General features: G+C 33.7%; 2 protein-coding genes and 1 pseudogene across 2 annotated transcripts; 2 read left to right on the top strand and 1 right to left on the bottom strand.

Moving 5' to 3' along the window:
• Positions 1–6,750: 6,750 nt before the first annotated feature.
• LOC123915378 lies at positions 6,751–8,296 on the bottom strand (annotated as a pseudogene).
• Positions 8,297–14,425: 6,129 nt separating this feature from the next.
• On the top strand, positions 14,426–19,561 carry LOC123913289 (putative disease resistance RPP13-like protein 1). The gene is made up of 2 exons (XM_045963980.1): positions 14,426–18,636; positions 18,827–19,561. The coding sequence occupies exon 1, from the start codon at positions 14,586–14,588 to the stop codon at positions 18,621–18,623; it is 4,038 nt and encodes a 1,345-aa protein (XP_045819936.1). The 5' UTR covers positions 14,426–14,585; the 3' UTR covers positions 18,624–18,636; positions 18,827–19,561.
• Positions 19,562–21,629: 2,068 nt separating this feature from the next.
• On the top strand, positions 21,630–26,257 carry LOC123913288 (putative disease resistance RPP13-like protein 1). Its single transcript, XM_045963979.1, has 2 exons — positions 21,630–25,534; positions 25,981–26,257. The coding sequence occupies exon 1, from the start codon at positions 21,761–21,763 to the stop codon at positions 25,532–25,534; it is 3,774 nt and encodes a 1,257-aa protein (XP_045819935.1). The 5' UTR covers positions 21,630–21,760; the 3' UTR covers positions 25,981–26,257.
• Positions 26,258–27,497: the final 1,240 nt, after the last annotated feature.

Below are 27,497 nucleotides of genomic sequence, written 5' to 3'. Positions count from 1 at the left end.
GTGGGGTGTGACAAATGGACTTAAGTGGAAAATAACAGACTGTACTCCATTCGGTTTTGTAGGCTACTAACTGCTGGGCCTAAATCATGTATATATCATAAAATTCAGCGTGTAAATAGCACCTTCCATTAAATACTATGATTTTAGACATGTATTTTTTGGCTGAATTATTTAATAAGATTGTATGATTTTGCTCTAAAGAAAAAGTTAGTTTGTGTGCTAGATAATGGAACAAGATTTAATATATATTTTGAGGCTCTTAGTATGATTTCCAAGAATAGTGCACAATCCTTTGCTCACATGGGATATCTTATTATTGTCAACTAATAAACTAGGTATAATAAATTAAATTTTATCATAGTTTGTATTTTTATTTGCACTAGTGCTGATGATGCTAGATTGCTGGAGATAAAAATAATAATACAATCTATAAGTTATAATGGGATTTTTTTTTCAAAATGTTCCCTGAAAAATTTCCGTAGTGTCCCTATTGCTGTGCAGCTCTGGTATGGCGCTCGACGCCCTTGGGAAGGCAGTCATTAAGGAATAGATGGCGTCCATGGGAAGGCAGCCATTTTGCCATTTTTTAATCGGCAACAAATTTTAACTGTTGCCTTAAGCTTTAAAAACCGTTCTCTTAGATATGTTCTACAATTTGCTTTAAATTTCATTACATTTAAAATGTTTCAAGTACCGGATCGATTTTTCATCTTTAGATTTTACTTGAAACATTTTTGAAAAATCAATCCAAAATTCGAAAACGACATCTAAAATCCGTCCCCAGCCTCTTCCTGATGCATATGTGTCATACTCAACAAGTTTAATTAAAGGTTATCGATTCAAAACCAACCTTAAAATTGCAACAAGGTTAAATTTTTACGGAAGAACTTTATCAATTATGTGATCTTCAGTTCAAGAATTTAATCTCTTCAATTGTACTCAGAGATACTCAATTCTTGAAAAAGAAAGAAAGATCACATGTGTTAGAGGTATGCTACTCTACTACGTGTGATTTCCAAAAGCTGTGACAGGCGTGCTCTTCTGTTGTTGTCGTAAGTCACAAGCCAGAAAAATGGCCCAAATGTGGGGGTGTGCAACTACCATAATGCACCATACCATAGGACTGTATACACTTTTCAAACAATTCATCATTAGTTTCTCCTCAAATTTTAACGGTTAAAAAAAGTTTTAAATTTTTGCCGCATTAACAATTGCGATCGTAGTCGTGTGAGTTAAGCTCAGTTGGCAGGGACATTGCATTATATATGCAAGGAGTTGGAGTTCGAACCCCGGTCATTGAAAGAGTTTTAAGATTCGATTCGCAAAAACTAACAGAATCAGTTACTAACATATTAAGATCATAATTCATAAAATTGAAGCAATTCCTTGGTAGAAGACAAAGCAAATGTTATAGCTGGAAACCAGAGACCATGAACATGATTTCAGCTGAGTTGTTCTGTTCTGTCCTTGGATTTACCTTGTCACGGGTGAGATTGCTTCATTAGTTCAGTTCTTGGTACAAGTACAATGTACAAATCATTAGACAAACTAGTTCGATTGAATTCATCTATGCAATAAGTGTCCTGATAAAACAATAAGTGTCGCATTTATGTTCCCGTGTGTTTAGCTTAGTTAGTAAAGAGATCATATTTTATATGCATGAATATTTTAGATCGCATTTATTAGGTTGTATGAGTCATACTCTACTTATTCATTTTAAATGTTAAATTTCTAGGCACTAAACTACATAATAAAAAAAAGTGTTGCATTATAGAAAATCTAATGCGCGGTGTGTGAGTTTAGATAAATTCGAATTTAACTGAATATTATTATACAGTATATTTATAATATTAGTATTTAATTAAAAAAATTATAATTTATAATTTTTATATTTAAAAATTGATTCAAATTAAACCGTACTAAATTGAATTCAATCGGATTGAATCAAAATTTTTAATTAGTTATTTAAAATTGAAGGGAAGTGGAAATAATATTATTTTGGATTAGATTGAATCGGATGTTTCATATAATTTTTATTATTTATATTTCTTTCAATCTTTGTAAATATCGATAAAATGTAATAAAACCGTCGTAAAAAATTATTTGTATTTTTATATAATAATTTAGGAAAGGAAGATATTATCATCATTATTAACTAAAATAGCATAAATAAATCTTATTCAACTATATTCGAGAGAATTTAAAATTTGTCTTTTAATTAAGATGATAAAGTCAAGTTCACAATGAGATGACACCATACAATAGACAAATTTTAACTCTTTAAAGTGTGCAAAATTGATAAAAAAAAAGTAGTATATATTATTGAATAATAGTGAGAAAATATACTTTTATTACAATGTCATGATCTCACTATATGTACAATTGTGGATGAAGATTTTTTCAGTGTGACAACAACTAACAATATTTCATGACCGACATCTCACATATGCTCTGGAAGTGTTGGAATATACTAATAATGAATTCTTGACTTATAGGCTCTTTGTATCTTTCTTCAGTATGATACATCAATATCCATTTTGATATTTTGTATGTAGACACGACACATGGTTAAATATGTTTGAAAAATGTATTAATTTAGTTTTTTTTACTAAATGTATTAATTTAGTTGAGTAGATGGTTAATGATCATTTTTTAACCAAAATTGTGATTAATTTAATTATATGAATTAACCACAATTTTTAACATGTATTTAATTAATTAACTATATACTTCACTAAATTATCAACATTTTTTTATTGTTAAAAAGTTATGATACGAATATGTGTTTATAAAATAGAGACAATCCTCACCTTACAAGCTGGTTTTGTAAGGTTAAGTTATACTCAATTTTCAATTATAAGATAATATCACAGCATCCTCTACGATCCACTGAACCGCCTACTATTATAAGAGAGGCACATTGAATTATCAACATTATTACACATGATTAATTAGATATTGCAAATGTATGAAAAAATAGTGTCCGTGAAACAATTATTATTATTTTTTTAAGCAAGCTAAACTCATCAATTGGAAATTTTATATGCGTCATATGATTTGCTTAAATTAAAAAATAAAGCTAAAGCATAAGGTAGTTTAGGGGAGGGACACATCAATTGGAAATTTGGAATGATAATTGATAAAAGCTTATGAGTTTCTCTCCGACAAAAATAACAATTAACTATTAATATTGGTCAATATATATGCCTAGCTCCACCCAAATTGCAAAAGGAACCCCAATTAAATCTGGGCCAATGCTACGGTGGATCACAAGTGATCTACCAAATGAATTTTACGAAATTCACAGTTGGATTGAATTTCAATCCAACGGTGAATTTTGTAAAATTCGTATTTGTTATAAGAGGGGTGCTAGCAACACACTCCAATAACAAACACACTCTAACACACTCTTTTTTATTGGTTAAAATTTATATGGGTCCCATAAAAGTTATATGGGTACACATTTTTTTATGGGACCCATGTGAATTTCAACCAATAAAAGAGAGTGTGTTGGAGTGTGTTTGTTAAAGAGTGTGTTGCTAGCATTATTCTTTATTATAATGTTATTCATAACTGGTCCACCATGGACCACTTGATGAAATGATCCATATTAGAATTTATCTTAAATCCGTACATATTAGTACAGAAATGATTTAGATCACATGAAAAGATTTGTTAAAGAATGTGTAAAATATTCTCAATCAGCATTACTTTTCTTTTAGTATATACTTACATATATACAAAATAGCATAATATTGGACCTTAATCAAAACACCTAACTGTGTCTTGTCAAAGAAAAAACAAACTATCTGTGTCTGCATCAGTTTATTCAAAGTGAACTTAGATAGACCCCCACTAAGTGGACAAGAGGTAAACTTGTTTATTAATTAACCTTTTTTTAATGAAATGTTGGTAACAACTTTAACTCACAATGTTAATATTGGTATAGGCTGAACACATTTACTCTGGTTCGAATATGAAATCTCACTGTGTGAGTTTTAGGTAATGTTTGTCACTTTGTATATAGACGAAAAAAAGAATTTTTAATGAAATTATAAGCTATTAATTTTAATAATAGAATTGAAATCTTAACATAATCAGTGAAGTTTAATCACAAATCATATTTTTTGTTAAGGGTTTGTTTCGTTCGCTTTTTTTTCAAATATTTTTCACCAAGATGTAGATGTTAGTGCAGTCATGTTTTATGAATTTTCAATGGTAATTTGAAATATATTTTAAGATTGTTAATGACCAACTCAGCTCACATTTAACATAATAATGAATTTGTATAACGTTGCAAAGATAAAAGACCAAAACAATTCTTAGTCTGATGTTGAATGGTCTATACTATAGGTGACGGGCGAGATGTGAATGCTTGGAGGAATGCACGGTTTGAGCTGGGACTGCGTGTTGAGGAGCAGGATGTGGTTATTCCAGCTGATCTGCAGAATGCTAGAGTTTGTGATCTCATTGATAATGCAGGCAATTGGAATTGGTAGATTGTGCAAGATTGGTCACCTGAATTTATTATAAGAAAAATGGCAGCCATTTTACCTCCGACAGTAGAGAATGGTCATGACGAACAGGCTGGACCTGTTACGAAGGGGAATCAATTGTTAGCGGCCAACACTCGGTGGGATTTAGTCCCACATCAGATAGATAGGATTCTTGAGAAGAGTTTATAAAGAGGAGGCAATCCTCACCTTACAAGCCAGTTTTGTAAGGATGAGTTAGGCCTCCATATTCGTGACATCAATTCTCAGCATCAGACATTTACACATACTGTGCAGTTTCAGTAATAATGCAGATGAGGCGGATTGGCACGCAATTTGAAAGTTGAAGGCCACATAGTCAAGTATTTTATGTGGTTGGTGAAACATGAACGTTTGTTAACTAAATACAACAATAGTAAGATGATAATAAGACATGCAATGTGTGATTATTGTGGTAACATTGAAGAAACTTGCTTGATTGCTCTTACTATGGATGAATATAGTTCCTCTTGCTGTCAGGGACAATTTTTTCCTGGGGAATCTACAACAGTGGCTGCATTTGAATATTAATGGTGATATCAAGTGTACGTTGGAAGGATTTTTGGGTAGTAGTTTGTAATTGCGCGCGGATGTGGAGAAACAAGGAATTAAATGATGATAATTATGTGAGACCTATGTAATCAGTGCAGCATGTCATGCAACGTGCCAAGGATTACTACAAGCTCATACTGTCAGCAAAATTATTACTACAATCCCTCATGTCATTACCATGGTTGGTTGGAGACCTCTGATGGAGGTTTGGGTGAAATTGAATACGGATAGGGTGTGCAAATATGAGAGGCAAGTGTGGCGTTTGGAATTACACGTGATAGTAGAGGTATGTGGCTTGGTAGTTTTGCAAAATATTTAGGAAATCACAAACAGCGAACACAAGATATTTGATCACGGAGTTCGGCCAATTGTGCTTACGTCTCTGACTGCAGAGTGGCTGCACTACCTACCTTTTTATTAATCAAACTTAGGGTTTACATAGTACAATTTATTAGAGCAACTCAACTCGAGCGACATGCCGACTTATAAGTAAACTTTGAGTAATACTCAATAGAAATCAATAAAAAATCAATCTGCAATTAACCAGAAGATAGACTAGAGTAAATAACGGTAACATATAAACTTATAGCAGAGACAAATCATGAACAAGAGCATGTAAAAATTAAATAATTCAGTGAGGGAAAAAATGTCATAACAATTATTAGTCACTTCCTCCAGAGGCATTAGTCCTCATATTGGCTTTGACATGGGAATAGACCATTAATTTTTGCACATAAATGATTAGCATTAAATCAAGCATGTAGTAGAAGGAGTATTGTTAAAAGATAAAACTTATCAAAGAGGAGACCTATACCTGAGATGCCACATAAATGATGAATTTTAAACAGTACTTCCTCATCTTTTATGTATAATATTGACCTGAAAAAACAGCACAAGAATGTCTAGATTGCTCCATGAGTAATTTCTCCTGAAAGGCCACATGTTAAAAGTTATAGGACTGGTCCAATGACTTTTTGAACAGAAACCAGTAGTAATATTCTACAGATGGCCTAATATCAAAAGAAACAAATTGTAGAAAAGGGATAAAGGTGAGATATAATGTGAATGACCTTTCTTACCTGGAAAGAGAATAAAGGTGCGAAGAAGACCCCCTAGTGCCACTGCAGTTAATGGTAAACCATCACATTTTTTGGCAATTTCTCTTCCAATTTCTTCAAGATTGGATCGTTGCTGATTTTTACTTGCTACAAATGCATGTCTGGCTAGTAAAGACCAGCAATCTTCAGGTCCCATGAAATGTTGAAACTGTTAATAAATTGAAAAAATAACATTATTCAATGTAATTATATATGTCGGTGATGGTGTAACAAAAAAAAAATATATGTCGGTGATGGACACATTTGCAATACCGAAATAAGCCTAATTTAAAGAGTGTATGTATGGGCCAGGATTTGCTGCAGTAGTTTTCACACTGTTTCAAATCCTCACCGTTGATTGTAAATCATACGGTCCAGATCAACACAGTTATAAAATCCCTTAAAACAATCTTGACCGTACAATTTTGATCGGACGTCTGTAATGAATAACAGCGTGAAAACTGTGTCTTTTCTTACAGCATTAAATCCAGTCCCGTGTAGGTACTTTATGGCTTCGGAGTACATAAAGCACAAAGATTCCAAGTGGAATATGTACTACAAATACAAAACTAAGTCGAGGCCTTGGTGTTTGTATTTGTAGTTTGTATCTTATTATTTTCTGACTCCAAAAACTTTCCCCAAAATGGATGTTTCTTCCAAACCATATGCATTTCCTCAAGTGGAATACCTTTTGTTTCTGGCAAAAACTTGTAGATGAAGAAAGTCATTATGACCACAAAACATCCAAAGAAAATGAACAAACCAAACTTGAAGTGACAAAGCATTGCGGTAAATAATTGAGCTATGAAGAAAGTGCAAGTCATATTGACACCAACTGTAATACTCTGAGCATCCGATCGAATTTCGAGTGGAAAAATTTCACTAGGTACACTAACCATCCTAGAGGTCCCCAAGACCAAGCGAAACCTGAAACATATGTGCAGATTACAAATGTGACGCCAATCGCAATTGTCATGATAATCTGACAAATCAACATTTGAGCACCACCCTCGAGGAAGAGGGCGCGTCGTCCAAATTTATCTACTACAAAGATTGAAATCAAAATGGAAATGGGCTTAAAGCTTCCGATGATTGCGGCAGACATGAGAGAAGCTTGACTTCCAAAGCCAATTGTTCTAAACAAAATAGGAGCATAAAATGTGATCACATTCAATCCGGTGAATTGTTGGAAGAAAGGAATGTTTCACTTTATCAGAGGCTTCACTAGCAGCAACAATATCTTTGAACTCGGCATCAACATCATCAGTACCGCGAATTTTCACAAGCTCCTTTCTCGCATCTTCATGAAGACCGCGCGCAACAAGTGAGTTTGGCGAATCAGGAAGACAAAATGAACCTATAACGAAAATCAACGCAGGTACGTGCCAAGCCCCAAGCTTAATCTCCATCCGTCACCATTCCATATCTTGGAAAAGTAGTAGTTGAAGAGATTGGCTTAAAAAACGCCGATAGTAATCAACGATTGGAAGCACATGTTTAGATCCCCCCTATATTTATATGGTGCCCATTTCCGAGACATAAATCGGAACTGACTGATTGGCACATCCAATGCAAAAACCAAGCAACAATCTTCCAACAATAAGCATCCAAATATGCATTGCTAATCCATTGAGTAATGCACCCGACACAAAGAACATTCCACCGATAATCATTGTCGTACGCCTACCTAGAACTCTTGTTATGTTCGATGCTGCAAGACCAGCAATAAGAGCACTTATATAAAGGGAGGATGTAAACAATGTCAATATCTGACTGTTGAATTTGCAATATTGGTTTGAAGACGGTTTCAAATTCGACTCTTGTTCATAAACAGATGGAAAAAATCGTTTCAAGAACGAATCCATCAATGTAACTCCACCTGAAACACCGTGATCATAACCAAAGATTAATCCACCACTTGCGGCCATGACACAAGTGATGATCACCCTAAAGTTAAAACTTTGTACAAAAAAAATAAAATAAAATAAGTTAAAACTACATTAGAATACAGCTAGAAGATTGAAACATCGGTTCAAATGACACTATTTATAGAATTTATGTATCTGTCTTTCTTATCCATTCCCGGTTTCACCAGAGGTGTGTTGGATTACACATTTCTTATTTAATTCAAGGTAAATGGTAAATTTAGAATTTTATTAGATTGTTGTAATAATTAAAGATATATCATTATTGTACCAAAAAAAAGAAATTAAAGATATATCTGTTATGAACTATTTCTAGAGAATAACTAGAATAGAGAAGAAGGAGAGAAAGGGAGAAGAGAAAGGAATAGACTATTGTATTGTTCTATTCAAGGTGTGTCTTTTACATTGTGAGATAGTCATATATATAGGAGATTACATGGGCCAAGAATATGGGCCTAGACTAATGGACATCAACATCTATATTATTCATAACACTCCCCCTTGGATGTCCATCGATGATATGCCTCATTAAAACCTTACTAGAAAAAAAACCTATCGGGAAAAAATCCTAGTGAAGGAAAAAGAGTACATAGTCTTTTGTTTGTGAACTGCCTCATTAAAAACCTTACCAGGAAAACCCAGTGGGATAAAACCACGGTGAAGGGAAAAAAGAGTGCATAACATATTTATATCTCCCCCTGATAAATACAAATATATCTAAGAAGAAAAATGTCAAATAATCTTCAATATTAGTTGCTCCAAAGTTTTGACGATTGGTGATGACGTGTTGACAATCTTATATCTTCGTTATTATATTCTTCAAATTAGCAGTGTTTGTGATATGATCTTCATGTTGAATTGTAGCAAAAACCCTTTATAAGAAAAATCACAACCCCTTGTATCTGTTGAATAGCGTACTTCAAACAAATCACATTCTTGATCTATATTTCATATAGTGTTAAACTTTCCGCATCATTTTATTTCATGAGATTGTTATTATAGTTTGGTTCACATATCTCCATGGGTGATTGTACTTCCTCATGTAATGACCAAACAACTTGTTTGTGATCGGTACTCTTATAAGGATTAGACAAATAACCTGCATATCTAAACCAAAAATATATACTTGATGATATATTGACAACAAATAATAGGTTAGCAATGTATTTGTCCCCATTAGAACCAAAATGCAACAAGAATATTATACAACATGCATATAGATGTTGCTCGAGTATATAAGGAGACTTATTCATGTTTATTAAGTCACCTCTCCAATATATATATGTGTCTTACGAAAATTAAATCCTTCTGGGATTTTCATATAATCATCATTATCCAGTGAGCCAGTCAAATACGTTAAAACACATATTTCACATAAATTGAGTATTTCATATGCTACTCAACTTAATTAATTACAAAGAAGTTTTGGAATTCACTTTAGGTGAATATGCTTATTGAAAATCAATGATAGACATTTATCAATATACTTGAATAACAATTCAAACTCTAAATATTTTATTTTCATTATTTTTCTCTTGAAAATTTATTCATATCGAATTATTTCCATCTGCAGATGGAATGGACTATTGGTCCAAAAACGTTCTGCTTTGCAAAGCTAGTTTAATTTTGTATCAATTACGTCTATCTATTTAGTCAATCATTTCATTGTCTATAATCCTTAATAGACTTTGATTTATGATCCTCGTTATTTCTTATCATATATAGCGCTATATTATATAAATAAACACCGTCAACGTTGATTTTCTTTCGGTTTCATCGGATTCCATTCATGACATAATTTGTCGAGATCTTTTTATTTTCATAAATTTCAGGTACCTGATAAGTTCTTATGGAACTAGAAAATTAATTATGTCAAATAATCTTTTTATATCCTCACTTGGGTCATCTTTCTTTTTAGCTCCTTTTCTTATTTGAGGATTTTTATCTTTGGAACCGATTGACCTACCACGCTACAGAGTGGTTAAAATTCATTTGCAATATAAGATTGTCCAACAGGGACATCCATTTTGATTGGAGCATTAGCAGCTGATAGTTGATTTCATAAACTTTGCAAATGATATATTGAACATCTGGTTCAATCTATTTTATATGAGGATCAAGATGAGATAATAATAACTATTTATTTCAAGTGATTCATTTGAACTTCTGGTTCATATTTTTCAGCTGCTTATTCCCTCCCCCTAATATTGGGAAAACTAATTCATCATCACTTGAATATTTTCCTTCTGGGCTATAAACAAGTCCCTAATTATTGGCTCAATATAATTTATAAGGGACGAAGAGTCATATCAAATATATTTTCCCAATATTCTTTAATAATTCATCGTATTGCATTATATTGGAGCAATTGGAACATACCAACACATCCAAAAATGCTTATATGAAAAATATTAGATTATAAAACTAAACTTAATTGCAAGTTAAGGGGAAGACTTTTGTATAATAACATATTGGCTTAAGCGAATCAATATCTCAACATATATATTTAAATGTTCCCAAAATATAAAATAGAACTTAGAAGTATTGATCTCATAAGTATCGACCATGTAATTAACTTTAGACGTCTAAAGAATGGATCTTCAAGTCCATTATTATTTTTGTTTGTATGAACATATTCTACAAGATGTTCGGAATAAATTTCAATTAACATATGATACTTATCAAATACTTTCTAGAATTTTATATATATATATATATATATATATATATATATATATATATATATATATATATCACAAACTTTTGGTTGTGAGTTGATAACTAACATACATGTGACCATTTAGTTGATGCATCAATTAAAATTATAGAAATTTAATTGGTCCACATGATCGGTGTATTGATTTACAAATATCACCTTATATATAAAATAAGAGACGCTCGTTTACTAAATTTATCAATTTTCTTCGGGAACTAGTAATACACAAAAAGTGTTAGATTGAATGAACTTCTGGCCATTCAATACATATCCATAGAAATTTTTTTCGCATCATAATAGACCAGAAATGACCCAACTGATCTTGCCAATGACAAAATTAATATGATTTATTTGTAAACTTCTGGTTTACTTGAACATGTGCTTAAGTTGCACTAATATTATAAGTACACCACAAACTAGAGACAAAAGTTGATGATATGTCTCGTAATATAGAGATAAAATATCTCTGTCGTTTCTTGATTCAATATGATATTCATTTATGTGAATATCCTTCGGTAACAAATTTCTTTAAGACTTAAAATATAAAATACATTGGCAAAGTGTAACTTTATTTCTCGATATAACAATGTATTTGCTCTTCTGGAGCTTCAATCATTTTTGTACTATAAAACATAGAATTTAATTCCTTCCATTTTTTTTTTTATGAATAGTAATATAGATACATACTTTCATGCTAACAAAAATATGTTTCAGCAAAAAAAAAATTCTTTTCGGTAGAACATAATAAAAAAATAGTAATAATTTATTTGTTAGAGAATTAAAAGAGTAAAAAAAATAGTAACAAAATAATATTTCTATTGATTTCAACGAAATAAGAAAATAGTAGCATTTAGATTATTTTTTTTTTATTTGAAACCATAGTAGCATTTAGAATTAAAATCAATAAATTGATTTAAATAAGTAACCGAATAATTAAAATCAGTTTATTTTTGCAAACTGTAACCGAATTATAATTATAAGTAAAAAAAAACCTATTCAAAGCTTAAGGCAAAAAAAATCAACATAAAATAAACTCAGAACTTAATGTATTCAAAGAAAAATAGCAAAATGTAAAGTGCCAACATAAATAAGGCTCAAATATATCATGTAGCTTTTCACATCACAAATGTGAATAACGTTTTAAAGTATTCACAAAATTATTTTTCAAATTTGCTACTTCGGGAGCATATTCACGATACATAAATAATTTTTATGTTAATTTCCTTTAATTTAAGTCCAACTTATACTAAGATCAAATGAATCATATGGACTTTAATCATGTTGTAAAAATGTAGTTCTTCAGGAACTCAACAATAAATCTCTATTTAAAATGGTCAGAGAAAATCACAATTTTACAATCTTTCAACAAGCACGTTCTAAATAAGTAGGATCCATACGATCATAATTGAAGTCACCATAAATGAAATGAGTCTCGATATTTTTCACTTTATTTTTTGAGTAATCGTTCATAAAGATCAACAAAATTCTTTGGTGTATGACAAGTACAATACCAACGTCCTTTGCCTCCACAACGATAATATATATTTTCATTTGCTTTGCTAATTTTCATTAGCTTTGCTAATTTTCATTAGCTTTATATATTTTGTCCATGATAATCGTGTGTTATTACATTCACTTCTGGGAATGGAGTAACATCAGTGGGTTGGATTTCATTCACTTCTAGAAATGATTTTTCATTCATTTCTCATTGATACTATTATCAAATGATAAATTTAAGCAAATCAAATAGTAACTTACAGAAAGATGGTATATGAATGACATTAACTAATTGACATATGCATGGTATATGTAACGTATTGGAAATAAATTGGCATATAATTTTATAGTTTTAATTGTTTATGCCTTTTAATATGATGCACACCAAATTCAAACATGAAATGTATAGATCATGAGCAATATACAAAGAAGTATTCTATAAGAAAAATTGGCGCATGATATATGTATGTTTAGTTTTGATTATTATTATTATTACGGTAAATAAATAAATCCAATAAAAATTACAACTTGCTATGACTCTAAAAAAAATTGATAAAGTTATCCTTTAAGGATGCATGTATATTGAATTCTTCTGGAATTCATAAGAAATAATTTAATTTTTTCTTTTAAGTTCTTCGGGAACTATATATATAATATCGTTATAATGTAAAAATAATTCTTTATGCAATCCTTCAGGGATGCATATATAACATTGAATTCTTCATGAGTTTTTCAAGAACTTTATAATAGATCTTATCAGATATTTTCTACATCCTTCAGGGATGTGTCACAATTGAATTCATCAAGATTTCATGGAGAATAAAATTTGAATTTTTAAGTTCTTCAAGAACATATATAATAGATCTAATTGCACGATCCTTCAAAGATGCATCCGTAATGAATTTTTCAGGAATTCGTGGGGAATACAAATTGATTTTTAAATTGTTCAAGAACTGTATAACAGATCAAATCAGTTATTTATCCAATCCTTCATGGATTGATGTTCATTTTACTTATATCTATGAATCTTCAGGATTCATATTTTAAAAGATATTTTACGGTACTTTTAGAAGCTTATGCTTATGAATCTCCAGGATTCATATTTTAAAAGATATTTTACGGTACTTTTAGAAGCGTATGCTTATGAATCTTCAGGATTCATATTTTAAAATTTTATCACACTATGAATCTTCAGGATTCATATTTTAAAATTTCATCACACTATGAATCTTCAGGATTCATATCACCACGATACTTCTGGATCGTAGGTTTGTGAATTAATATAAAAAAAACGAGAAGAACAAAATGATCTGAAAAAATAGAATAAAAAAAATTCATACATAAAATAAAATTGTCAATTCCCATTGTTGTTATACCTTTTTTGAAAGAGGAGAGCCTATCGTGCTGATAACGTGTTATGAACTATTTCTAGAGAATAACTAGAATAGAGAAGAAGGAGAGAAAGGGAGAAGAGAAAGGAATAGACTATTGTATTGTTCTATTCAAGGTGTGTCTTTTACATTGTGAGATAGTCATATATATAGGAGATTACATGGGCCAAGAATATGGGCCTAGACTAATGGACATCAACATCTATATTATTCATAACAATATCATTATAATTTTATTTCTTTATATTTAGATTGACATTTTGAAAATAGTCATCATTAACGTACAATTATGCAAGTCTTATTGTTATTTATTTTTCAATTGCGATTTGCTAGCAGTATTTATTATTTATTCAGCTAGATTTTATAGGAGTACTATATTTAGATGTTTATGAAATAGTAAGTCCCATGGTTAAATATTATTGGTTTGATCGAAAAATTATTTTATTGGTTGCATCCAAACAAGCATGATTGTGACTTGAGACTTTGATAAAGATGGAAATTCGAAGTCCGTAAGACTAAGTTCAACTAAAAATGTTGATATTGTTAGACTGAACACCATCACCTGAGTTCAAACTTAGAACCTCACAATTAGACAGTATTTACCACTTCGTCTACGGACAAAAAAAAATTATGGAAATTCTAAAAATAATATTTTTGACTTTTCATTTGCAAATTATTGATTGAGAATAGGAAATGAAATTAGTGATCACAAACAATCCACCTTCTCCTAAACATATCTAACAACTGATAATGATAAGTGTGGTCAGTTAGTGACACAAAAATTGTTGGAGGCATATAGTACTATAAGCTACACTGCATTTTGTTGTGACTTTGAAGCTAAATTCTTCTTGCTGCAAATTTTAAGAAACTAATTAATGGCAACTATTGTGGGAGAAGCACTCCTTGCAGCTTCTTTCGAGGTGTTGCTGGAAAAGATTGTTTCTGGTGAGTTCGGTGAGTTATTTCGGAGTACCAAACTTGACGTTGCGCTGTTGGAGAAGCTGAACATAACATTGGTGAGTCTTCAAGCTGTACTTCATGATGATGAGGAGAAGCAGATTACTAATCCTGCTGTCAAGCAATGGCTGGATATGCTGCGCGATGCTGTTTTTGAAGCTGGCGATTTGTTTGATGAAATCAACACGGAGGCTTTGAGGTGCAAAGTGGAAGCCGAGTATGAAACCCGAACTGCTACTGCTCAGGTGCTGAAAAAACTTTCTTCTCGTTTCAAAAGGTTTAATAGAAAGGTCAATTCTAAACTGCAAAAATTATTTGAAAGATTAGAACATTTGAGAAACCAGAATCTTAAATTAAAAGAATGTGCTTCCAGTAGTGTTTGGCATGGAACTCCTACAAGTTCTGTAATGGTAGATGAATCTGCTATTTATGGCCGAGATAATGATAAAAAGAAACTCAAAGAGTTTTTGCTGTTAGAAGATGGTAGTGACGGTGGAAGTAAAATCGGAGTGATTTCCATTGTCAGCATGGGAGGGTTAGGAAAAACAACACTAGCTAAACTCCTCTACAACGACCGTGAAGTGAAGGAGAAATTTGATTTGAAAGGATGGGCACATATCTCAAAAGATTTTGATGTTGTCACTGTCACTAAAACCATTCTTGAATCTTTTACTTCAAAAAGAAATGACACTGATGACCTGAATATTCTACAAGTGCAATTGCTGCATTGTTTAAGCAATACAAAGTTTTTGCTTGTATTGGATGATATGTGGTATGGAAAATATGTTGATTGTTGGAAAAATTTGACCGACATCTTTAATGTTGGGGAAATCGGAAGTAAGATCATCATCACAACAAGAGATGAAAGAGTTGCAACAACCATGCAAACCTTTCTTCCGATCCACAAACTGGAACCTCTGCAGAGCGATCATTGTTGGTCTTTGCTTGCCAAACATGCATTTCAAGCAAGTTATAGCTACGAACAACGAGCCAACCTTGAAGTAATTGGCAAAGAAATTGCCAAAAAATGTCATGGCTTACCGTTAGCTGCAGTTGCACTTGGGGGTCTTCTTCGAATCAAATCATCACCAAATGACTGGAATGATGTATTAAAAAGTAGTATTTGGGAATTGGCAAAAGATGTGCAACCTGCACTGCTATTGAGCTATCGTTATCTTCCGTCTGCTTTAAAAGGATGCTTTGCTTATTGTTCAATTTTTCCGAAGAACTCAATCTTAGAGAAAAAAATGGTAGTTCAGTTGTGGATTGCAGAAGGCTTAGTACCTCAACCCAAAAGTGAGAAAAGTTGGGAAAAAGTAGCTGAAGATTACTTTGATGAACTAGTGTCGAGGTCTCTCATACGTCAACGGTCCATTGATGATGAGAAAATATGCTTTGAAATGCATGACCTCATCAATGATTTGGCTACAAATGTTTCATCTCCATGCTGTGTTAGACTCGACGAACAAAAGCCACATGAAAGGGTACGTCATTTGTCATTCAATAGAGGGCCATATGACTCATATGATAAATTTGATAAATTGCTTGGATTAAAAGGTCTAAGAAGCTTTCTACCCTATACATCAGAAGAATTAGGGTCATCCTATTCCGTATCGGAGAAGTTAGTTTTTGACTTGCTTCCAACATTGATACAGTTACACGTGTTGTCTCTATCACAGTACTCAAATATTACTAAGTTACCCAACTGTATTGGAAATTTGATATACCTGCGATACTTAAATCTCTCGCACACTAAGATTGCAGTGTTGCCTTCTGAAACATGCAAGCTTCACAATCTTCAGACCTTATTGTTGTCATATTGCGATAGGCTCATTGAATTGCCGAAGGACATGGGAAAATTAGTTAATCTGCGCCACCTTGATATCAGAGGCACTCAATTGAAGGAAATGCCTGCACAAATATCGATACTAGAAAATCTCCAAACCTTGTCGGACTTTATTGTCAGTATGCAGGATGTTGGATTGAAGATTGCAGACTTGGGAAAATATCCCCATCTACGGGGAAGCCTTTCCATCTCACAACTTCAAAATGTAACTGATACATCCCATGTTTTTGAGGCAAAGTTGGAGATGAAAAAACAAATTCACAAGTTGGTACTGCAATGGTCTGACACTACTCCTTCAAATTCAGAAATACAAAGTGTTGTATTTGAACGGTTGCGTCCCTCGACAAATTTGAAGAGTCTCACCATCAATGGCTATGGTGGAAATAACTTTCCAGATTGGCTAGGTGCTTCTTCATTTAGCAACATGGTGTGTTTGAGGATCTCCCATTGTAAAAACTGTTCCGAGCTGCCACCCCTCGGGCAATTAGCTAATCTGAAAGAACTCTTTATTGGTGAGATGAAATCAGTAAAGAGTGTTGGTGCTCAGTTCTATGGAATTTGTTCTCCTTCGTTTCAATCGTTTCCCATTTTGGAGACTCTAGAGTTTTATGCAATGCCAGAGTGGGAAGAATGGAAGTTTGCCGATGGCACAACTGCAGAGTTTCCTTGTTTAACACGTTTGTCACTGCTACGTTGTCCGAAACTCCAAGGAAATATACCCTTTGGACAATTAGGTAAGCTAAAAGAACTTCGTATTGAATTGATGGAATCATTGAAGACACTTGGTACTGAGTTCTATGGAAGTGGTAGTTCTCATATGTTTCAATCATTTCCGTCCCTGGAGACTTTGCAGTTTGTGAATATGCCACAGTGGGAGGAATGGGAGCTGATTGGTGATACATCTATAGAGTTTCCTCGCCTTACACGTTTGACACTGCATAATTGCCCGAAACTCAAAGGAAACATACCAGGAAACCTTCCTAGTCTTACAAGTCTATCAGTGAAATGTTGTCCCAAACTCAAAGGGATGACACCCAACAACCTTCCTTCCCTTAGTGAACTTGAGTTAGAGAAGTGTCCTCTATTGATGGAGTCGAGGCATTCCGACGACATTAGCTACGATATAATTATAAGGCCGTCATTAGATGTATCCAGCCAATTGATGATCGGTCTCAATTCTCTTCGAAAGATGAAATTAAGCAACATTCCATCACTAACTTCCTTCCCAAGAGACGGTCTGCCTAAAACCTTACAATCTCTCACTATTTATGACTGTAGGAAGCTGGAGTTTCTTCCACATGAATCCTTGAAAAATTATACATCACTCGATACTTTGAAAATATCCAAAAGTTGTCATTCAATGACATCAATTAACTTGTGCTCTCTCCCTGTCCTCAAAAGTCTATATATTTGCGGCTGTAAAAATCTAAAAGCGGTATTAATTGCAGAAGATGTGTCGCAGCAGAATTTATTGTTCCTTAGAACCATCAAAGTAGAGAATTGCCATGAACTGGAATCAGTTTCATTGGGTGGATTGCGCATTCCTAACCTCATTCATTTAATTGTGAGTGGGTGTAAGAAGCTTCGTTTGCTACCAAAATCAATGAACACTCTAGCTAGCCTTCAAAAAATGGAAATTCATGACCTTCCAAATCTGCAATCGCTTTCCATGGATGATTTTCCTATTAGTTTACGGGAACTGAGTGTTGGCAATGTTGGAGGGATTTTGTGGAATACAACTTGGGAACGTCTCACTTCTCTTTCAGTGTTGCTAATTGCGGGTGATGATATTGTGAAGGCGCTAATAAAAACGGAAGTTCCATTGCTACCTGCTTTTCTCGTTTCCTTAGTCATTTATGGTGTCGAAGATATAAAATGCTTGGAAGGGAAGTGGCTTCAACATCTAACCTCTCTCCAACACTTTACGATTTTGGAAGCTCCCAAGCTCGAGTCATTGCCAAAAGCGGGGAAGTTGCCTTCCTCTCTTGAAGTACTGCGTGTCAAACGTTGCCCATTGTTGGAAGCAAGTTTAAGGAGGAAGCGTGGGAAAGAGTGGCGTAAGGTTGCTCACATTCCCTCAATATTAATTGACTTAGAAATGATCACATGAGTGCCACATCCAAGTGAGTCACTGAAATACTTCTTTCATGTTTCTTGTTATTATGTCGTCAATAAATATTTAGTTTCACACTTCGATGAACAACTTTTGCTTCCCTTTCCAAGATCCGGCACCACCCGGGGTTGAAATTGAAACGAAATGCCTCCTCATTCTCACATCACAATCCCTCTCATTCTTTATTTTTCTTCTTGCAGCTGTCATGGATCGCTGAAAAGGATCGACAGATCACATTCTCAGTAAATCGGATCTTTGGTCTATCAGTCTTTGAAGATTGATTTGTATGTCATCATTGTCCCTCCCTACCATGCAGTTGGATGTGGCGTGTAGTAGCAAAGATCATCTAACTGCCATTTTTTCATGTCGGTATTCAGTTATGTTAAATGTAATTCAATTTCTGGAAGAGGTTACTAATTCAACAAGTTAGGCCTTGATCATATATGTTTCCTGTACACTTTCAAGAATCCCTAGTTTACGTTAAAACAGATTTATTATTTGAACATCAAAATACATACACCGTATGTGTTTATATTGTCTATATATTTCAAATATACACACAAAAACCAAAAGACACCATATTCGACATTAAAGTTTTGATGTCCAAAAGTCGTTTTAGATGGTAAGCTTCTACTAGAGATGAGTTGCATTGTCTGTCCTAGTGGATATTTATGTGTAGGAATTACAGCTGCTACTACATGGTGTAATGGCGTATAGAACCGAACAGGAATCCCCTGCAATCGTTGCACCATACAACGGCTTTAGAAGATCTTTAATCCCTTCTAAGTCATAACCACATATAATTGCCCATTTGCATGGTAGTAGTTGTGTATTTATGGTTAAAACTTGATCATTTGAGCTTTCAAATGAAACCAAAGTTCATAATTAGATACTTGTCATCTATCTATGCTATATATATTATGGTTGTTTGCTTCTGCATGGTCTTAATCTGATTACTACATATATCAGCCTTAGTTCATTACAAGTAAATAGTTGGCCACTTGGCCTGATAAGTTTTTTCAATGAATCTGAATGATAACATACAGTCACTCTGCAACTGCTACCATACAAATAAATGTGTACTTTACTACTTTCTCTAAAAAAATTAATTTCTATATACATAGTTAGTTTGTAAAGTTACACATGCATCCATAATATATATTGAGACATCTTTCTTTTTGGTAACAGTATATCTATATAAATTAAAATGTAAATTAAAAATAGAAATTTGATAGAAATTTTATTACTAATTAAAAATGTCTTTTATATTATTTTATATTTATCAGTTAATTTAATTTTTAATTTTATCAAACACTTCAATTAGTTTATCATGTATAAACTATCACTATTTTATAAGTCATCCGTTACCGTTAATCTTGATGATTCTCAATAACATATCAAATGATTTTCAATTTATCTAAAAAAAATTATGGAGGATCTATATGATATAATTTTTGAATCCAACGGTAGATTTTGTAAAATTCGTATTTGTTATAGCGTTATTCGGAACTTGTACACCATGCACCACTTCCTTCACTCTTTCATGTTAGAAAAAGCCATTAATATATATGCCGGATGTAGAAAGAAAAAAAATAAATTCAAGGGATGAAATTAAAAGATGAAATTTATCAAAAAAAAAAAAAAAGAAATTAAAAGATGAAAATAATTATTTACAAGAGTTTAATGGATGTGCTAAATTTACATTCAATAGGAATCAAACATTTCTTCATATCATACAATTATGAAACGTGCTATGTTGATGGTTACGAAACCTGCAAAATGACATATGAAACGAGCCAACGCTTGGGAAGACAAGGTCAAGGCTTGAAGGAATGGAGTGAGTGAGGTCAACGCCAACTCAGTTAGGTAAAAATACCCTAAATCCCCGATTTATGTTTTCCCCAATTTTGATTTTGTAAAATTTGGTTCTAATTTCAAGTTAATGTGCATTGTCCAGTGTCTATGTGCCACATCAGATTTCGTTAGTGGGATCATTATTCTATGTAAAAGTGACACTTTGACTCATTTTGGTAAAAAATAGCGGAAAAATGATAAGGTAGCTTATGACGGATGCACTTATAGCGAATAAACTAGCTTATTAAACTTATAGTGTTTGGTAAAATTAGCTATTGAACTAGCTTATAAGTATAAAATGACATAAAAAAATATGTTTAATTAATATTTAATTTTTTTCAAGTAAGATGATAGGGGTAAAATTTGAAGAAAAAATGATAAGCTATAATCTTATAAGCTACTTGAAATAGCATTTAAAAAATAAGCTATAAGCTAGTAAAATAAACTATAAGCTCTTTTTTTAAAAACTGTTACCAAACAAAGCTTTTAGCTTGCTTTTAACTATAAGCTAAAAGCTAACTTATTGGCCTTCCCAAACATAGCCTTTGTATATTTAGAGAGGGACATATGTAACTCTTATTTTTATATATTTAAGTACCGAATTAAAGAGAAATGATACTTTGATCAACTAATGATGGTACAAGTTACATTTATAGTAGTCTATATCATAACCTAGCTTATGGTGTGCTATAGTGTAGGTAATTGTATGATGAGCTAACTAACTGGTTAACTTCAGGCACAAGTAAAAGAGAAGCTAAACCGATACAAAGAGTGTTGGACATGAGAGAGTGTGTTTATGAGTGAAGACAATCGTTACCTTACAAGTTGGATTTTGTAGGATTGAGTTAGACTCAATCCAAAATTCTATCAGAGGATCAAACCGCAGTCTTCCTCAAAAGCCCAACGTTGCTTAACCAACTAAGTTACACACATAAATTGACATAATATTATTTGAAAAAACTTAGTGGAAAAAACGTTATAAGCTCGTGAAAGAAGTATTATTATAACCAAACAATTATAAGAGTTATATATCAGTCATAATTTATAAACTACCCTTTTGGCCTTGCTAAACATTGTTTAACATTATTTATATCTTACTAAATATTGTTTCTTAGTTGCCTTGAGACAAGCAACCCATGTTTCTTTTTGTTATTTCTTACCTACTTGCATTGAAAAACAACAACTGTTAACTGCAATTAGTAACTCTAAAAATCAGAGAGTTGCATTGCGTTGTATAAGCAACACTGTATTTTGTTGTGCTTTGTGAAGCTAACCAACTTATGGCAACTATTGTGGTAGAAGCACTCCTTTCAGCTTCTGTGGAGGTGTTGTTGAAAAAGATTGTTTCTGGTGAGTTTCTGGACTTCTTTCGGAGCACAAAACTTGATCTTTCACTCTTGGAAAAGCTTAAGATAACACTGTTGAGTCTTCAAGCTGTACTTCATGATGCTGAGGAGAAACAAATCTCCAACCCTGCTGTCAAGGAATGGCTGGATCTGCTGCAAGATGCTGTCTTTGAAGCTGACGATTTGTTTGACGAAATCAACACTGTGGCGCTGCGGTGCAAAGTGAAAGCCAAGTATAAAGGCAAAACTGCTACTGCTAAGGTGCGGAACATCCTTTCTTGTCGTTTCAAACGGTTTAATGGGGTGATCAATTCTAAAATGCAAAAATTATTTAAAAGATTAGAATTTTTGAGAAAACAGAAACTTGGATTAAAAGAAGGTATTTCCTCCAGTGTTTGGCATCAAACTCCTACAAGTTCTGTAGTAGATGAATCTTCCATTTATGGTAGAGATAGTGATAGAAAGAAACTCAAAGGTTTCTTACTATCAGAAGATGCTGGTTGTAAAATAGGAGTTGTCTCTGTTGTGGGTATGGGAGGGTTGGGTAAAACGACTCTTGCTAAACTACTTTACAATGATCATGAAGTGAAAGAAAAGTTTACTTTGAAAGCATGGGCACATATCTCAAAGGATTTCGATGTTGTCAGGGTCACTAAAACCCTTCTCGAATCTATCACTTCAAGAACAATTGACAATGATTCTCAACTTCTTGAATCAGTCAATTTAAAAGGAAATGATAGTACTAATGACTTGAATACTCTACAAGTGCAATTGCAGCGATGTCTAAGCAATAAATTGTTTCTGCTAGTATTAGATGACATATGGTATGGGAGCTATGTGGATTGGAACAATCTAATGGCCATCTTTAATGTTGGAGAAACAGGAAGTAAGATCATCATCACAACACGTGATGAAAGAGTTGCACTAGCCATGCAAACATTTCTTCCTATCCACTCTTTGACACCTCTTGAAAGTGAGGATTGCTGGTCTATACTTGCCAAACATGCATTTGGAGCAAGTAACTACCAACAACGGTCCAATCTAGAAGAAATTGGTAAAGATATTTCCAAAAAATGCAATGGCTTACCATTAGCTGCAACCACACTCGGGGGTCTTCTTCGCATCAAATTGTCGCAAGATTACTGGAATGATGTATTAAAAAGTAGCATTTGGGAATTGACAGATGGTGAGGTGCAACCAGCTTTGCTAATGAGCTATCGTTATCTTCCAGCTCCTTTAAAACGATGTTTTGCTTATTGTTCACTTTTTCCAAAGAGCTCTATTTTAAAGAAAAATATGTTAGTTCAGTTGTGGATTGCAGAAGGCTTAGTACTTCAGCCCAACGGTGAGAAAAGTTGGGAAAAAGTAGCAGATGAATACTTTGATGAACTAGTGTCGAGGTCGCTGATACAGCAACGATGTGTTGATGGGAAAACAAAGTTTCAAATGCATGACCTCATCATTGATTTAGCTACAATGGTTTCGTCTTCATATTGTATCAGGTTGGACGAAGAGAAGCTACATGAAAGGACACGTCATTTGTCATACAATAGAGAGGAATTTGATCCATACAACAAATTTGATAAATTGCATAGGTTAAAAGGTCTACGAACCTTCCTTTCGTTACCATTACAAGATTCTCGGAACTGGTATTACTATTCTGTGTCCGACAAGGTCATTTGTGACTTGTTGCCAGCCATGAAACAGTTACGCGTGTTGTCTTTGTCATGCTACAAAAGCTTCACTGAGTTGCCCACCTCTATTGGAAATTTGATATACTTGCGATACTTGAACCTCTCTCACACTTGGATTAAAAGGCTGCCTTCTGAAATATGCGAGCTTTACAATATGCAAACCTTGTTATTAACAGAATGTAGAAATCTCATTGAATTGCCGGAGGACATGGGAAAATTGGTGAATCTTCGACATCTTGACATCAGAGGCACTTGGCGGTTGATGGAGCTGCCAGTACAAATAGCCAAACTAGAAAATCTCCAAACATTGTCTGACTTTATTGTCGGTAAGCAACATGATGGATTAAAGGTCGGAGAGCTGGGAAAATTTTCCCATCTACATGGGAAGCTTTCCATCTCACAGCTACAAAATGTTACTCACCCATCTGCTGCTTTTCAAGCAAATTTGGAGATGAAAAAACAAATTGACGACTTGATACTAGAATGGGAAAGTGAACTAGTTTGCGCAACTCCTTCAGATCCACAAATTGAAAATGTTGTACTTGAACAGCTGCGGCCTTCAACAAATTTGAAGAAACTCACAATCAAAAACTATAGTGGAAACACCTTTCCAAATTGGTTGAGTGATTCATTATTTGGCAACATGGTGTATTTAAAGATCTCGAATTGTCGTAATTGTTCATGGTGTCCTCCACTTGGACAATTAGGTAATCTGAAAGAACTCACTATTTCTCTGATGCCATCAATAAAGACAGTTGGTAATGAGTTCTATGGAAGTGGTAGTTCTTGTTCGTTTCAATCATTTCCCTCCTTGGAGATACTACAATTTAAGGAGATGTCGGAGTGGGAGGAATGGAAGTTGATTGTAGGTACATCGACAAAGTTTCCTAGTCTTCTACATCTATCATTGGATACATGTCCAAAACTCAAAGGAAACATACCTCACAGTCTTCCATCCTTAACTGAACTTAAGTTACAAGACTGTCCTCATCTCGTAGAGTTTGGGAATTCAAATGATAATAGCAACAATATGATTATAATGCCATCATCAGATGTGGTATTTCGACGACTGATGTTGTCTCCTCTCAATTCTCTTCTAAAGTTGACCATAAGTTGCTTTCCATATCTGACATCCTTCCCGAGAGACGGTCTACCAAAAAATTTACAATCTCTCACTATCTTTCGTTGTAACAATCTAGAATTCCTTTCTCATGAATCCTTGCACAATCACACATCGCTCGAGGAATTGAAAATATCTCATAGCTGCAATGCAATGACATCTTTTAGCTTGGGTTCTCTCCCTGTCCTAAAGAGTCTCTTTATTGAAAGATGTAAAAATCTGAAATCGATATCAGTTGAAGATGTGCCACAACAAAGTCTCTTGTTTCTTACAAGCATTAAAATAAAACATTGTGATGAACTGCAGTTTTTTTCACTTGGTGGATTTCCTACACCTAACCTCATTTATTTTGAGGTGCGCTTTTGTAAGAAGCTTTGTTCAGTACCAGAACCAATGAACAATCTAGCTGGCCTTCAAGTAATGAAAATTGACGGACTTCCAAATCTGCAATCTTTTGCCAAAGATGGTCTACCTATCAATTTAGTGCAACTCAGTCTTGGCTCTGTTGGAGGGATCTTGTGGAATACAACTTGGGAACGTCTCACTTGTCTCTCGTTGCTGGTAATTAAAGGTGATAGGGTGAATGTGCCGATGAAAATGGATGTGCCACGGCTACCTGTTTTTCTCAATTCTTTAAAGTTACATGATCTTGATGATATAGAATGCTTGGATGGGAAGTTGCTTCACCATCTCATCTCTCTCCAAAAACTTGAGATTACGTCCGCTCCCAAGCTCAAGTTGCTTCCAGATGAGGGATTACCCTCCTCTCTTTCGGTATTAAGTATTGTAGATTGTCCATTGCTGGAAGCAAGTTTGCAGAGGAAGCGAGGGAAAGAGTGGCGTAAGATTGCTCACATTCCCTCCATAATTATCAACTACAAAGTGATCACATGAGTGAGTATACAGTTGAATCGCTAAAATACTTATGTCTCATTTGTAATATGTCATTGAAAAACATTCTTAAAATATATTTCGATTAATGTTTTCGTGAAACAAGTTTTCAATGAAAATCAAATGGTGGAAAATGGTAGTTTAGAGAATGCACTTAATTGTTTGATTACGTCAAGAAAATTATTTGAGAAGGAAGTTAACTAATATTTTTAATCATGGAAATTATGCATATTCTTTGTTACAGCTGCTTGTGCCAATCTGCATCTTGTAAGAAGCAAAACTTTTTTACTAAACAGAAGTAGATAGAAACAATTATGTATTTTTATACACTACACCACAAACTGATGCCAGGGGACTATAATGCCTAAGGAGGTTATTTGGTCCTTAATTATGTTTTGATACTGCTTAGTACCATCTTTGCAATTATTTTATCTTTGGTCTGTTTGCAGATATATCAAGTGTGATTGACTTGTCTGATGGGCACCAAGATGATCCAATGTTCATCCTTCCTTGCCATATTAAAGCAAAATTGAAGACTATGGCCTCTGGAGGAAGTAATCGATATGGTTAATGAAGTGATTGATAAAACAGTTCAACTTCAATCTCAGTTTCGGTGCATTCTTGTTGATCTAGTGGATGTGAATATTGTCTTTTGTCTTTTGTGAATCCATGTTTGTCTCGAGCAGTCATGTCCTTAATGCACAGGAATTTTGTTTAGGCCCAAAGGTATCATTCTTTCTAACCCGCAACAACTATATATTATGACTTTCTCTGCTTCCCTGAGTTATTTAATTTTTACAAGCTAGATTTGATCAGTCGTGAGTTTCTATGCTAATATTATTTACTCCTTTCACTGCGATATTGTCCGAAACTCAAAGGAAACATACCCCTCGGGCAATTAGGTAATCTAAAAGAACTCCATATTGAAGGGATGAAATCAGTAAAGAAACTTGGTATCGAGTTCTATGGAAGTAGTGATTCTACTTTGGTTCAACCATTTGTCTCCTTGGAGACTCTATGCTTTGAAAATATGCAAGAGTGGGAGGAATGGAAGTTGATTGGAGGTACATCTATAGTGACACATCTAAAATTATCAAGTTGTCCGAAACTCAAAGGAAACATACCATACAACCTTCCCAGTCTTACTAGTCTTTCACTGAAATTTTGTCCCGAACTCAAAGGGATGACACCCAACAAACCTTCCTTCCCTTAGTGAACTTGAGTTAGAGAAGTGTTCTCTACTGATTGAGTCAAGGCATTCATATGATAATAGTAACATTATAACTGCAAGCTCATCATCAGATGTATTCAACCAATTGACGATCTGTTTCAATTCTCTTCAAAGGATGACCTTAAGGTACATTCCATCTCTAACTTCTTTTCCGAGAGATGGTCTGCCCAAAACCTTACAATCTCTAGAAATTCTTGGTTGTGGGAATCTGGAGTTCCTTCCTCGTGAATCCTTGCACAATTACAAATCACTTGAGATTTTGTACATATACTCTAGTTGTAATTCAATGACATTGTTTACCTTGGGCTCCCTCCCTGTACTCAAAACTCTAGATATTCGGAACTGTAAAAATCTAAAATCAGTATTAATCGCAGAAGACGCATTGCAACATAATCTCTTGTTTCTTAGAATGATCAATATAGGGAAGTGTGATGAACTGGAGTCAGTTTCCCTAGGTGGATTTCCTATTCCTAACCTCATTCATTGTTTTGTGGGTTGGTTGGTGTAAGCAGCTTTGTTCGCTACCCGGATCATTAAAAACTCTAGCTAGCCTTAAAGTAATGGTAATTAATGACCTTCCAAATCTGCAATCGTTTACCATTGACGATTTTCCTATCAGTTTACGGGATCTGAGTGTTGGCAAAGTTGGAGGGGTTTTGTGGAATACAAGTTGGGAACGTTATACTTCTCTTTCAGAGTTGCAGATTAGGGGTGATGATATTGTGAAGGTGCTGA

This window comes from Trifolium pratense, linkage group LG3 (assembly GCF_020283565.1).
Source record: "Trifolium pratense cultivar HEN17-A07 linkage group LG3, ARS_RC_1.1, whole genome shotgun sequence".
NCBI lineage: Eukaryota > Viridiplantae > Streptophyta > Magnoliopsida > Fabales > Fabaceae > Trifolium > Trifolium pratense.
Note: the sequence above shows the minus strand (reverse complement) of the source record. Positions and strands in the feature narration are given on the sequence as shown.